The sequence below is a fragment of the Oncorhynchus mykiss genome, chromosome 8, assembly GCF_057628025.1.
Source record: "Oncorhynchus mykiss isolate SJ-2025 chromosome 8, ASM5762802v1, whole genome shotgun sequence".
Lineage (NCBI taxonomy): Eukaryota > Metazoa > Chordata > Actinopteri > Salmoniformes > Salmonidae > Oncorhynchus > Oncorhynchus mykiss.
This window is the reverse complement of record NC_143029.1, coordinates 72305522-72320707: the sequence shown is the minus strand read 5'-3', so window position 1 is coordinate 72320707 and position 15186 is coordinate 72305522. Positions and strand designations below refer to the sequence as shown.

The following is a 15186-nucleotide window of genomic DNA, read 5'->3' as shown; positions in this document are numbered from 1 at the left end:
TGTGAATAACTCACCACAGGTTAATGAGAAGGGTGTGCTTGAAAGGATGCACATAACTCTGCAATGTTGGGTTGTATTGGAGAGAGTCTCAGTCTTAAAACATTTTCCAAACACAGTCTGTGCCTGTATTTAGTTTTCATGCTTGTGAGGGCCGAGAATCCACTCTCACATAGGTACGTGGTTGCAAAGGTCATCAGTGTCTTAACAGCGTGATTTTCAAGGCAAGAAAATCTGAGTGCATCCCTATCCAGAACTCTGGCAGTGGCTTCTGATTAAATTCAATTTTCACAGAACCGCTTGTTGCAATTTTGATGAGGCTCTTGTTCAGATATCGGTAAGTGGACTGGAGGCAGGTCATGAAAGGGATAACGAATCCAGTCGTTTGTGTCGTCCGTTTCGGGAAAGTACCTGCGTGATTGCGCACCCAGCTCACTCAGGTGCTTCGCTATATCACATTTGACATTGTCCGTAAGTGTAACGATGTACGCTGAGAGTCGGGAAGCAAGTTCAGGGAGTGAATACATTTAATAAATAAATGAAACAAACATGTAACACAAACAGCACACCAACATGGAACAGGAACAGAAACAGTGATGACTGGGGAAGAAACCAAAGGGAGTGATATATAAAAGGGCATGTAATCAAGGAGATGATGGAGTCCAGGTGAGTGTCATTATGCGTGTAGCGCTGGTGACAGGTGTGCTCCATAACGAGCAGCCTGATGACCTAGAGGCCGGAGAGGGAGTACACGTGACAGTAAGCTTGAGTTCATTTTTACACAACAAATTATAGAATGATGGAAATACCTGTGTGTTGCCCTTGTTAATGCAGACAGAAAAGAGCTCCAACTTCTTAATCATAGCCTCAATTTTGTCCCGAACATTGAATATAGTTGCTGAGAGTCCCTGCAGATTCAGATCATTCAGGCAAGAAAAAACATCACCCAGTCGTGTGAGAAACTCGTCATCATGCAAGCAGTCAGACAAGTGAAAATTATGGTCAGTAAAGAAAACTTTAAGCTCGTCTCTCAATTTTAAAAAACGTGTCAATATTTTGCCCCTTGATAACCAGCTCACTTTTGTAAAAGCATTACATGGTCGCTGCCCATATCATTGCATAATGCAGAAAATACACCACAGTTCAAGGGCCTTGCTTTAACAAAGTTAACCATTTTCACTGTAGTGTCCAAAATGTCTTTCAAGCTGTCAGTCATTCCCTTGGCAGCAAGAGCCTCTCAGTGGACCCAAGTGGCGTCGGGAGCAACTGCTTGCACGCGCGTTATCACTCCACTATGTCTCCCTGTCATGGCTTTTGTGCCATCAGTACAGATACCAACACAAAGTCCATTTGATGTCACAAAGATGTCCAGTACTTTAAAAATATCCTCTCATGTTGTCCTGGTTTCCAGTGGTTTCCAGAAGAGGCTGCTTCCTTAATTGACCCCCCATAAACATAACAGAGATATACCAGGAGCTGTGCCAGGCCCGCCACGTCTGTTGACTCATCCAGCTGTAACACATAGAATTCACTGGCTTGTATGAGAAGCAGTAATTGTTTCAAAACATCTCCTGCCATGTCACTGATGTGTCGTGAAACAGTGTTGTTGTCTTACTACTCGAAATTGTCTTTATTCTCGCTCAAAAAACTCCTGTGGCTTATTTTTCAAATTGTCATGTTTCGTTTCTAAATGTCTGCTCAAGAGTGAAGGTTTCCCACGAGAGAGTAATGGTTAATGTGATTGGATGTTAATTATTTGACAAGGCTACCTGTATTTGACATTGTGTTGTTATTTCGATGAACACTAGATGGTTTCATTTTATTTTTGGCAGTGAAACGAGGCTACTCATGCGAGAGATAAAAACTCATCCAAATGTATAGCCCTGTTGGAAAATATAAATATACTGTTTGAAAATGTGAAGAAAAAAATGTAAGTTATTATTATTATATAAAAAAAATGTGAATCACATTTTGATTTGGCTTACCCCTGACGGCATTGCGTACCCCTGGGGGTAGGCATACCCCAGTTTGGGAATACCTGACCTACAATAACCATCTTGTTACCTTGATCAGATATACACATTTGATTGATCACAATAATCTCACAGTTTCATTCCTGATTTCTTCCTCTTCTTTTTATTCTCTCTCCGTCAGAGGGCATGCATTGACTTTACCATCAGTGCCAAGCCCCTGACGCGCTACATGCCCCAGAACAGACAGACCTTCCAGTACCGACTGTGGCACTTTGTGGCGTCACCATCGTTTGAGTACACAGTGATGGTCATGATCGCCCTCAACACTGTGGTGCTCATGATGAAGGTATGGAGCCTATGTCTTTGTAACACAGTTTATAAACATGACATATGTGCAGGCCTTTGTTAGAATTTAGTTTCACTCTCAAAGTCTCAAATCCATAGGAGCAAGCCCAGTGGAACCCTCTTTGTCTGATAACAGTTGAATATGACACATCTCTGTCTCTTTGTATTAAACATGTAACCCACTTCTTTGCCATCACTGTTCGATACATTCCGGTCTCACTCTGAATGTGTCCTGTTTGTCCGCAGTACTACTCAGCTCCAGCAGCATATGACACGGTACTGAAGCACCTGAACACGGCCTTCACTGTTCTCTTCTCCCTGGAGTGTATCCTCAAGATCATGGCCTTTGGTTTTGTGGTGAGCAAGACAACAGGACTAAACTGTCCAACTGGGAAAATTAATGTTATGGTGGACATGGTAGCATGTTATGGTAGAATCATTTCCATTCAAGAAAGGAGGCTTGCTTTTGTATAATGGTGCTCATTTGCCCCCTGACAGAACTATTTTCGAGACACTTGGAACATTTTTGACTTCATCACTGTGCTCGGCAGCATCACTGAGATCATTGTGGATTTACAGGTAACGTTTCACTTTAGCTCTTTAACCTTTACTTCATAACCACTGTGATTCATGAGCTGGTAATGCTGTAAAGCTTTTTCTCTCAGTAAAAATAGGCTATTAAAGTTGTAAACTTACTTGTTCAATTACTCGCCATCAATCAAATCGATCTCTATATATCCCTATCTGCCTATGGGTATGTTCTGTCTTCTCTGTCCCCGAACACTTCTCTGTTCCGTATATGCCTTGCCGTCTCCACCTTGCCGTCATACATCAGTTTTATGTTTACTGTATTTATATAGAATATTCTGTATGTTGACTTTGTGTAAATTCCTCTGTCTGTATAGTATCTGTACGTTTGTCTATAGCAGTGGAGGCTGCTAAGGGGAGGACTGCTCATAATAATGGTTGGTCCAGAGCAAATGGAAATCACATGTTTGATGTATTTGATACCATTTCACCGATTCCGCTCCAGCCATTACCACGAGCCCGTCCTCCCGAGTTAAGGTGCCACCAACCTCCTGTGGTCTATTGCTGACAGCACCTATTCACTAAGACAAATTCTGGGTATGTATGAATGTACTTGGTGAATAAAAGTGATTCTGACTTCTATATTTCCTGTGCTCTGTCTACCTCAGTCAATAAACACATTCAATATGAGTTTCCTGAAGCTGTTCCGGGCTGCCAGACTGATCAAACTGTTGAGGCAGGGCTACACCATACGAATCCTGCTCTGGACCTTTGTACAATCCTTCAAGGTCAGCCATGTTCTCCCCTGCTTTTACCATCTGTCATGTCCACTTAAGAAATATCTGACTTTGTTAATAGAACCAGTAGTCTGTCTTTATTTTGTATGTCCTTAGTCCCAGCTGGCCACTGCACACACAGATGGGACTCGGCTGCTGGTGTGTGTTCTTGGGAAAACCAAATCATTCTTCTTTATTTGTATTTCTTCTTTGCTCTAGGCTCTTCCTTATGTTTGTCTGCTCATTGCCATGCTGTTCTTCATCTATGCCATCATTGGGATGCAGGTAAGACCTCCGAAGCTTATATGCTTTACAATGGTAACTTCAGCCACAAAAAGGATGCTGTACTGCGGCTTCATGTGTTTCTCACTTGATCCACACAAGGTGTTTGGAAACATCAAGCTGAACGATGAAAACCATATCAATCAGCACAACAACTTCAAGACCTTCTCCGGTGCACTGATGCTTCTCTTCAGGTGGGTGCATTGAGAAGGAATCAGAAGCTGAGAAATATTCAAAACTATAAGTAGATTATTTTGCTGACTGATGAATTAATATATTGGTTAATGTTTAATAGACTAATTGGTTGATAAATTGCTTGCTTGCTTGCTTGATTAATTGACTCATTAATTGACACAGGAGTGCGACGGGGGAGTCATGGCAGGAGATCATGCTATCGTGTCTGGGGGGGCAGGAGTGTGAGCCAGACTCCTCCATGGCACCCATGACCATGTCCCCTGACCACGAGGGAGGCTGTGGTACTGACTTTGCCTACTGCTACTTTGTCTCCTTCATCTTCTTCAGCTCTTTCCTGGTGAGGACGCTGCAGGAATAAACTGTTTCTCCTTTCCTCCAATCTTTCTCAGCACTCTTTCTTTCCCTCACTGTCCATTTTTCTGATAGACGAGCTATTTTTGATAGTACTACACAGATACACAAAAGTAATTCTTTGGATTGTATGCACGGACATGTGGACATCAGTATTGTTCATGATGCTATCTCTCACACGTCTTCTCCTCTTGTGTGACTCTGTAGATGCTGAATCTGTTTGTGGCTGTGATCATGGATAACTTTGAGTATCTGACCAGAGACTCTTCCATCCTGGGTCCTCATCACCTGGATGAGTTTGTCCGTGTCTGGGGAGAGTACGACCGTGCAGCATGGTGAGAGAGAAGACACCACCATGTCTCAACTCTTCCCAGCAGAGGACAGTGTATTGACTCTTTAAAAGCTAAATAGGCCTGAACTGCCTTAATTCCTGTGTTAGACTGGCCAACGTCTTCTGTTTCAAACTCCAAATGAATGCCTTAACCCTTACATTTTCTCCTCAACTCTCTCTTTCTCCTTCCTAATGTTCCCTGTTTCTTCTGTAGTGGCCGTATACATTACACCGCCATGTATGAGATGTTGACCCACATGTCTCCACCCCTGGGCCTGGGGAAGAAATGCCCCAGAGGTATGGCCTACAAGGTATGGAATAAACACTTACTTTATTTTATTCAGTTAAATTTAGCATAGACATATATTTTTTACAGTTGTTTCACTGTAAAGCATGTGGAATTCTCTCTATCTCTCTTCCTCCCTTTCTACTGCCCTCCATCTCTCTCTCTCTCTATCTCTCCCTCCCTCACTCTCTCTCCGCCCATCCCTCATTTCCCCTCTCCCTCCACAGAGGCTGGTGTTAATGAACATGCCAGTGGATGAGGACATGTCAGTCCACTTCACCTCCACCTTGATGTCTCTCATCCGCACCGCTCTGGAGATCAAGATCGCACGAGGTCAGGGAATGAGTTGAGTTTAAAACCACCACGTCTCACTGCATTTGCATAATTTTTCCAATTTAGACTTGGTCTTCCATCTTGAGCCTGGAGATCCACACTGCCTAGGGCATGCAGGCTTTTGGTCCAGCCCAGTACCGGTAACACACCTGATTCAACATATAAATGGCTTGGTGATTGGTTGAGTAGTTCAATCAGGAAATTTAGCAACATTAACCATTTCCCCTGTCTGTGTATAATGGCTGAATAAAGATCTATTGTAATGTGGTCCAGGTGGGGAGGACCGAGTAGCTCTGGACACTGAGCTACAGAAGGAGATCAGTGTGATATGGCCGTACCTCCCCCAGAAGACCCTGGATGTACTGGTGCCCATCAACAAAGGTCAGACCCACACTGGAGAGAGACATGGAGAGGTAGACCTGGGAGTCAGTCAGTCAGTCAGTGACTAGCAATCTAATCTAATCTGCGTTTTACAGATTCTGACATGACAGTAGGTAAGATATATGCCTCCATGATGATCATGGACTACTTCAAACAGAACAAAGCCAAGAAGCTGAGAGCACAGCTGGAAGCACAGGTCAGCTATACACACCATATACACATTATTTACACTGAGTGTACTAAACATTATGAACACCTGCTCTTTCCAAGACATAGATTGACCAGGTGAATCCAGGTGAAAGCTATGATCCCTTATTGATGTCACTTGTTAAATCCACTTCAATCAGTGTAAATAAAGGGGAGGAGACAGGTTAAAGAAGGATTTTTAAGCCTTGAGACATTTGTGATATGGATTGTGTATTTGTGCCATTCATAGGGTGATTGGGCAAGACAAAATATGTATGTTCCTTTGAACAGGGTATGGTAGTAAACTCAGCAAAAAAAGAAATGTCCTCTCACTGTCAACTGCGTTTATTTTCAGTAAACTTAACATGTGTAAATATTTGTATAAACAAAAGAGATTCAACAACTTAGACATAAACTGAACAAGTTCCACAGACATGTGACTAACATAAATGGAATAATGTGTCACTTAACAAAGGGGGGGTCAAAATCAAACGTAACAGTCAGTATCTTGTGTGGCCACCAGCTGCATTAAGTACTGCAGTGCATCTCCTGCTCATGGACTGTACCAGATTTGCCAGTTCTGTGGGATGTTACCCCACTCTTCCACCAAGGCACCTGCAAGTTCCTGGACATTTCTGGGGGGGAATGGTCCTAGCCCTCACCCTCCGATCCAACAGGTCCCAGACATGCTCAATGGGATTGAGATCTGGGCTCTTCGCTGGCCATGGCAGAACACTGACATTCCTGTCTTGCAGGAAATCATGCACATAACGAGCAGTATGGCTGGTGGCATTATCATGCTGGAGGGTCATGTCAGGATGAGCCTGCAGGAAGGGTACCACATGAGGGAGGAGGATGTCTTCCCTGTAACGCACAGCATTGAGATTGCCTGCAATGACAACAAGCTCAGTCCGATGATGCTGTGACACACCGCCCCAGACCATGACGGACACTCCACCTCCAAATCGATCCCGCTACAGGCCTTGGTGTAAGACTCATTCCTTTGACGATAAACACGAATCCAACCATCACCCCTGGTGAGACAAAACCGTGACTCGTCAGTGAAGAGCACTTTTTGCCAGTCCTGTCTGGTCCTGCAACGATGGGTTTGTGCCCATAGGTGGCGTTGTTGCCGGTGATGTCTGGTGAGGACCTGCCTTACAACAGGCCTACAAGCCCTCAGTCCAACCTCTCTTAGCCTATTGCGGACAGTCTGAACACTGATGGAAGGATTGTGCGTTTCTGGTGTAACTCGGGCAGTTGTTGTTGCCATTCTGTACCTGTCCCGCAGGTGTGATGTTCGGATGTACCGATCCTTTGCACGTCTTGTTACACGTGCTCTGCCACTGCAAGGACGATCAGCTGTCCGTCCTGTCTCCCTGTAGCACTGTCTTAGGCGTCTCACAGTACGGACATTGCAATTTATTGCCCTGGCCACATCTGTAGTCCTCATGCCTCCTTGCAGCATGCCTAAGGCACATTCACGCAGATGAGCAGGGACCCTGGGCATCTTTCTTTTGGTGTTTTTCAGAGTCAGTAGAAAGGCCTCTTTAGTGTCCTAAGTTTTCATAACTGTGACCTTAATTGCCTACCGTCTGTAAGCTGTTAGTGTCTTAACGACCGTTTCACAGGTGTATGTTCATTAATTGTTTATTGTTCATTGAACAAGCATGGGAAACCGTGTTTAAATTCTTTACAATGAAGATCTGTGAAGTTATTTGGATTTTTACGAATTATCTTTGAAAGACAGGGTCTTGAAAAAGGGACATTTCTTTTTTTGCTGAGTTTAGGTGCCAGTTGCACCGGTTTGTCTCAAGGACTGCAACACTGCTGGGTTTTTCACGCTCAACAGTTTCCTGTGTGTATCAAGAATGGTCCACCACCCAAAGGACATCCAGCCAGCTTGACACAACTGTGGGAAGCATTGGAGTCGACATGGGCCAGCATTCATGTGGAAGGCTTTCAACACCTTGTAGAATTCATTCACTGACAAATTGAGGCTGTTCTGAGGGCAAATGGGGGTACAACGCAATATTATGAAGGTGTTCTTAATGTTTTGTACACTCAGTGTTTATACCACAGTCCTCTTCTGTATAACATTACCATGGCATCTGGCCTCTGTTGACACAACTTAGTGCCTGTAGTGATGTATTGCTTGGTGTGGTCTCCTCTACAGAAGGCCAGTCTGATGCCATTCCAGCGGCTGGATGCCTCGACCCTCTCTGATGACATTCTGTCCAATGCTCAGCCCCTGCCCTGCATGCCCCACAGTGCTGGCTCCGCCCTGTGAGTCAGTCCGTGCGTGCAGGCTTGCTTGCATTCGTGTGTGTGTGTGTGTGTGTGTGTGTGCCTTGTGCCTTTAGTAAGTATTTGTGACCGACCCCCTTGATTCAGCCTTATGTAGCAACATTTTAAATGTTTTTTTTACGTTGGATTAAAGTAGAGGCCTAGAGCTAGAAAATGGTATGTCATACACTGCAGTTGAGAAACAATGGGAAAGTAATTCTGCTTTGAAAGTTGATACTTGAAACTTGTAACCCCACTTTTGAGAAAATGGCCCTTGAATGTTTTGGTACACCTACTGGAGAGCTTTTCTTTGTCTACACCCATTCAGCATCGTTCACACCCTCTTAAGCCTTAGCCTCACCCATCTCTTTAAAGATTCACATGTGAGGCCATGTGGTAAACACACGCTATATCAAATAAAATCTATGTTTATTTGTCACATGCACAGGATACAGAAGTGGTTACTTGCATAGTAGTAATATCTAAAACAGAAAGTGTCCAGATAAAAATATTGTATAAATATTTTATCAATATTAGATGACACTTACCTGACACACTTGTCTAAATTGATTGGTCATGTGAAGGAAATGCTATAACCACCTCCCAGCCACATCTAGCTAAGTGGATGGGTCACTATTGTCTAGACATGTACACATGTTCATGAAATACAATAGATGGCCGTAATCACCCCCAGACACACCTGGCTAATTTGATGGATCATGTAATAATCCGGCCGAAGTGGAGTCTTTTGTTTAGACATGTAGCTAGGTAGCTAGCTAGCTAAACAATTAACCGGCATAATCCCAACTCATACTACTGCGAAAACAAACATTGTAATAGCTGTAGTGTGAATCTGCAGGTAGCTAAAGCTATCAAACTAGGTTCAATATTAGCAAGCTAACATTAGGCTATAACTAGCAATGCAAATTGATTTCTGATTCGAATAGTATTACTACACTGGTCATACACATAATGTTAGCTAGCGAGCCAGCAAGCTAGCATTTGCTTACCTAACTAACAGTATGCTTTAGCTTGCAATAAAAACAACTTTCTCACAAAATTAGAAACTTATATCTGAAAATGTAGCTAGACTCTTAACATATACATGGAGAAACACTTCACAGCAGACTGGAACCATTTAACTCCGTTTTGTTTGTAGCTACATCTTGTTTGGCCAGCGTTGTGTCAAGTCACTCCGATTCGATGTTGAGAAAAGTTGCAACACTTTTGTTGTTCTCGTTGGCTAACGTTATATCTTTAAAAAATGGTGTGGTAGAAAGGGCTGTCAAAACATACTGAACAGCTCACGTTATAGACAGAAGCATGCTACATGGCAGACCAATCCAAACTCATCTCCCGGCATGTCCAGCCCATCCATTATCACAGCCAATCATGGCTAGCGGGAAGGTTTCTGTCTTTTTCCGTGGCTAAACCATCTAGGCTCGTACTTTGACAATTTGATTCGTATTTATGGATGGAATACAAATTTGTTATTAAGGCACATGAAAGTTCACATGTTCTAGAAGGCATTTCTGCCAAAAAACACATTTTGATAAAAAAGAGTAATAATAAAACATTTTTAAAGTAGTGACGTGCGACATATGCCTAGTTTCCTGAAATGAGTCACATTTGTGTTTGACAGAATTTCCTCTGTGACTTGCCTCCCTCTGTAGGACCAGAGGAGGCCTGGTGGCGTTGAGTCCTCTCTCCCCCCAGGACCTGCTCAACATGCAGCCCATGACCTCTGACACGGACACCAGAAGCCAACACTCCAGGGTAACGAGAAGGACCAAGTCCTATGTACTGTAGAAACACATCACAGGAGTACTGTACACCACACTAAACTAGCACAAACACCAACTACACAAAGTACACACACAAAGAAGCCTTTATATAATTTAGTAAGTGTACAATGATAGCTCTATAAAGCCCTTTGCTAGGAGCCAAAAAAAGAAAGTCAGCTGTGGGCAAAATATAAAATACTGCCTGTTGAAAACCTAACCTCTTGCGGTAAAGCGCAAAATATCAACCCACTCATAGACAACAATGAATCAATTACACTTATCTAATAGTAATGGTTGAATGAAGATACTAATAGTGCATCGCAGAGCACAGCATTCATGTTTCTATGTGTTTCTATCCCTGCCTAAGTTGTAGTCTGATTAGTGGAGGTTTAAAGGAGATGCAGGCATTCTCACTGTTCATTGTGCTGTTTTTAGGCTGTTTGGTTGAACTAGTCTTCAGTGTACTGTTTTCCCTATAAGAATGTTACGACTTTGACCCTGGATATCTGTTACTGTTTGCCTTATTCTATGTATATTTCCACTAGGGAGTTACATGAGTCATGTCGGGCTTTAAGGAAATGTGAACTTGTCTGGCTCAGGATGTTTGGTGTATCCAGATCTGAACTTGCATGAGTATGTATAACAGTAGGCCCAATTGTTGTTCTGGTCTCTCTCTTCTCATTTATTGTTGTAGTGATGTGCTTGTGCTGCCATCTCATCTTGCTCTCTGACTTTCTCCTCCAGCTTTGCCCAATCTTTCTGGGGTCAGTCTCCTTGTTGTCATTGGTTGTTAATCTGTGGCTCTTTGGCTGGAATGGCTTCTGATTGGTTGGTGACAATGGAATGGTCTAGGTTTGATTCACCCAATTGCAGAAAGGCCTTGCGAATTTTTACCATGTAACATTGTCTGAAGTCCTCCTTGGCTGGAACCCCAAAAGGCAGTTAGTCCCAGTACTGAATTGACCAGCCTGATCTCTACTGTACTGTACTCTATCTCTCCCCTCTCTCTGTCTCTGGTCCGATATAGGTGAGTGCAGGGGAGTGCAGTGGGTTGATTCCTGACCCACTGGAGCTCCCGTTTGGCAGGGGGCTGTGTGTACGGGCCTCTTCCATGCCTCGTCTGGCTGTAGAGCCACAGGTACTGCCCTCTGACCACACTGACTCCTCCAGGGGCCGGAAGGGCCCGGGCAGCAAGGGGGCACCAGAGTGTGACATGCATGTCTGTGTGACAGAAGACAATGACCAGGCTACACTGGTTGTGCCATTTAGAGAGAGAAATTGATTTTATCTGTCTACCGTTTGCTGCTGGTGTGTCTGGAGAGATATAATCAACATGGATGTTTTTCTACGGAATGCTAGCGGTTCAGAATTGTGTTTTATTGATCCTGGGTTACTGGTATGTTTGGCCTGACCTCTCTCTCTGTCTTTCTCTTCACAATGAGTTGAGGGGGGAAATTAGGCAGTTGAAGCGCTCTAGTTGACCTGTTAATTGCCTGGAATAGTGAGCATGGATAGAAATTATGGATGGATTTCTTCCAAAGTCATAAAACGTATTTTATGGTATTTGTGGGTATTTGGTCTTCTCCTCTGTGTGTATGTCCGTGTGCGTGTGCAGACCGAGATGGCAGGTGGCTCTATGAAGCGGTCCTCGTCCGCTGTGGCTGACCAGAGGGTGAATGGCCTGAGGCAGGAGGAGAAGAAAAGTCCTGATAGACTGTACAGACCACGCCACAAGAGCTACAAGGCTGCTGGTCAGTCTCCACTCTCTACTCACGTGACCTCTCCTCTTATCAGTCCCACTGGCATGATGAGGGGTGGTATTCGTGTGTGGTTCTTGTATGTTTAAAGAGTTATTCTTTTTCCATGTCTTTTTTATGTCTTTATCCTAAGTGCATCAATGATTATCCACTTGTCATCAACATTCTCTTTACTGATCTACAGTGTAGTGGTAATGGTACTATTTACTGATCTACAGTGTAGTGGTAATGTTACTATTTACTGATCTACAGTGTAGTGGTAATGTTACTATTTACTGATCTACAGTGTAGTGGTAATGTTACTATTTACTGATCTACAGTGTAGTGGTAATGTTACTATTTACTGATCTACAGTGTAGTGGTAATGGTACTATTTACTGATCTACAGTGTAGTGGTAATGGTACTATTTACTGATCTACAGTGTAGTGGTAATGTTACTATTTACTGATCTACAGTGTAGTGGTAATGTTACTATTTACTGATCTACAGTGTAGTGGTAATGTTACTATTTACTGATCTACAGTGTAGTGGTAATGTTACTATTTACTGATCTACAGTGTAGTGGTAATGGTACTATTTACTGATCTACAGTGTAGTGGTAATGTTACTATTTACTGATCTACAGTGTAGTGGTAATGTTACTATTTACTGATCTACAGTGTAGTGGTAATGTTACTATTTACTGATCTACAGTGTAGTGGTAATGTTACTATTTACTGATCTACAGTGTAGTGGTAATGTTACTATTTACTGATCTACAGTGTAGTGGTAATGTTACTATTTACTGATCTACAGTGTAGTGGTAATGGTACTATTTACTGATCTACAGTGTAGTGGTAATGTTACTATTTACTGATCTACAGTGTAGTGGTAATGTTACTATTTACTGATCTACAGTGTAGTGGTAATGGTACTATTTACTGATCTACAGTGTAGTGGTAATGTTACTATTTACTGATCTACAGTGTAGTGGTAATGTTACTATTTACTGATCTACAGTGTAGTGGTAATGTTACTATTTACTGATCGACAGTGTAGTGATAACATCACTGTTTACTGATCGACAGTGTAGTGATAACATCACTGTTTACTGATCGACAGTGTAGTGATAACATCACTGTTTACTGATCTACAGTGTAGTGATAGCGTTGCTATCTATTGATCTACAGTGTAGTGATAACATCACTGTTTACTGATCTACAGTGTAATGATAACATCACTGTTTACTGATCTACAGTGTAGTGATAGCGTTGCTATCTATTGATCTACAGTGTAGTGATAACATCACTGTTTACTGATCTACAGTGTAGTGATAGCGTTGCTATCTATTGATCTACACAGTGTACTGATAACGTTGCTATCTATTAATCTACAGTGTACTGATAACGTTGCTATCTATTGATCTACAGTGTACTGACAACATTGCTATCTATTGATCTACAGTGTACTGATAACGTTGCTATCTATTTATTTACAGTGTACTGATAACATTGCTATCTATTGATCTACAGTGTACTGATAACATTGCTATCTATTGATCTACAGTGTAGTGATAACATCACTGTTTACTGATCTACAGTGTAGTGATAACATCGCTGTTTACTGATCGACAGTGTAGTGATAACATCACTGTTAACTTATCGACAGTGTAGTGATAACATCACTGTTTACTGATCGACAGTGTAGTGATAACATCACTGTTTACTGATCGACAGTGTAGTGATAACATTGCTATCTATTGATCTACACAGTGTACTGATAACATTGCTATCTATTGATCTACAGTGTACTGATAACGTTGCTATCTATTGATCTACAGTGTACTGACAACATTGCTATCTATTGATCTACACTGTTTACTGTAGGCTAATTGTTCGACTTATGGGCGCAAGCATGTAGCCTCAATCCTGTATTTTGATCATACCCTCTCTCTTTATCTGTTGTTGTCTCTCTCTGTCCCCCTCTCTGTTTATCTGTTGTTGTCTCTCTCTGTCCCCCTCTCTCTTTTTCTGTTGTTGTCTCTCTCTGTCCCCCTCTCTGTTTATCTATTGCTGTCTCTCTCTGTCCCCTCTCTGTTTATCTGTTGTTGTCTCTCTCTGTCCCCTCTCTGTTTATCTGTTGTTGTCTCTCTCTGTCCCCCTCTCTGTTTATCTGTTGTTGTCTCTCTCTGTCTCCTCTCTGTTTATCTGTTGTTGTCTCTCTCTGTCCCCCTCTCTGTTTATCTGTTGTTGTCTCTCTCTGTCCCCCTCTCTGTTTATCTGTTGTTGTCTCTCTCTGTCCCCCTCTCTCTTTTTCTGTTGTTGTCTCTCTCTGTCCCCCTCTCTGTTTATCTATTGCTGTCTCTCTCTGTCCCCTCTCTGTTTATCTGTTGTTGTCTCTCTCTGTCCCCTCTCTGTTTATCTGTTGTTGTCTCTCTCTGTCCCCCTCTCTGTTTATCTGTTGTTGTCTCTCTCTGTCCCCTCTCTGTTTATCTGTTGTTGTCTCTCTCTGTCCCCCTCTCTGTTTATCTGTTGTTGTCTCTCTCTGTCCCCCTCTCTGTTTATCTGTTGTTGTCTCTCTCTGTCCCCTCTCTCTTTATCTGTTGTTGTCTCTCTCTGTCCCCCTCTCTGTTTATCTGTTGTTGTCTCTCTCTGTCCCCCTCTCTGTTTATCTGTTGTTGTCTCTCTCTGTCCCCTCTCTCTTTATTTGTTGTTGTCTCTCTCTGTTCCCTCTCTGTTTATCTGTTGTTGTCTCTCTCTGTCCCCCTCTCTGTTTACCTGTTGCTGTCTCTCTCTGTCCCCTCTCTCTTTATCTGTTCCTGTCTCTCTCTGTTCCCTCTCTGTTAATCTGTTGCTGTCCCTCTCTGTCCCCCTCTCTGTTTATCTGTTGCTGTCTCTCTCTGTCCCCTCTCTCTTTATCTGTTGCTGTCTCTCTCTATTCGCTCTCTGTTTATCTGCTGTTGTCTCTCTCTGTCCCCCTCTCTGTTTATCTGTTGCTGCTCCCCTCTCTCTGTGCTCCTTGCCATGGTCTTCCTCTTTCTCATCCAGTGTCGCGGTCAGAAAGGAAGAGGCAGTTGGATACGGAGAAGGAGCGCGGGAGGTCTAAAGAGCGCCGCCACCTCCTCTCCCCAGACACGTCCCGCTGTACCTCCGAGGAGAGGAGCCTGCAACCCTCACGCTCCCCTAGCCGTGAGCGCACACACCCCCTGGACAAACAGGTAGGCCACACACATGCAGGATGCTTTACCAAGGACACATATTAAAGACCCATACACCAGTAGTACCACCTGAAGCCACAAACACTAGTTTAGACCAACTAGACACAAACACATACCCACATTTGAAGAACTGGTAGGCCACATACACACTTATAAAAAAACAGTCAGTCTGTTTTTACATTTACATTAATACATTTG

The 15186-nt window shown here is 43.0% G+C and overlaps 1 protein-coding gene across 1 annotated transcript in view; it reads left to right on the top strand.

Annotated features, from left to right (window-relative positions):
- LOC110530973 (voltage-dependent R-type calcium channel subunit alpha-1E) overlaps nt 1-15186 on the top strand; it is a 77174-nt gene that overhangs the window by 60548 nt on the left and 1440 nt on the right. Inside the window, exons 31-47 of the mRNA XM_090182468.1 lie at nt 2152-2316; nt 2562-2672; nt 2814-2894; nt 3512-3631; nt 3839-3904; nt 4004-4095; nt 4259-4433; nt 4655-4782; nt 4993-5089; nt 5292-5409; nt 5671-5778; nt 5874-5974; nt 8141-8250; nt 9924-10026; nt 11062-11172; nt 11650-11785; nt 14819-14988. Coding sequence (XP_090038594.1) covers nt 2152-2316; nt 2562-2672; nt 2814-2894; nt 3512-3631; nt 3839-3904; nt 4004-4095; nt 4259-4433; nt 4655-4782; nt 4993-5089; nt 5292-5409; nt 5671-5778; nt 5874-5974; nt 8141-8250; nt 9924-10026; nt 11062-11172; nt 11650-11785; nt 14819-14988 — 1992 coding nt within the window. The remainder of the gene's footprint in view (nt 1-2151; nt 2317-2561; nt 2673-2813; nt 2895-3511; nt 3632-3838; nt 3905-4003; nt 4096-4258; nt 4434-4654; nt 4783-4992; nt 5090-5291; nt 5410-5670; nt 5779-5873; nt 5975-8140; nt 8251-9923; nt 10027-11061; nt 11173-11649; nt 11786-14818; nt 14989-15186) is intronic.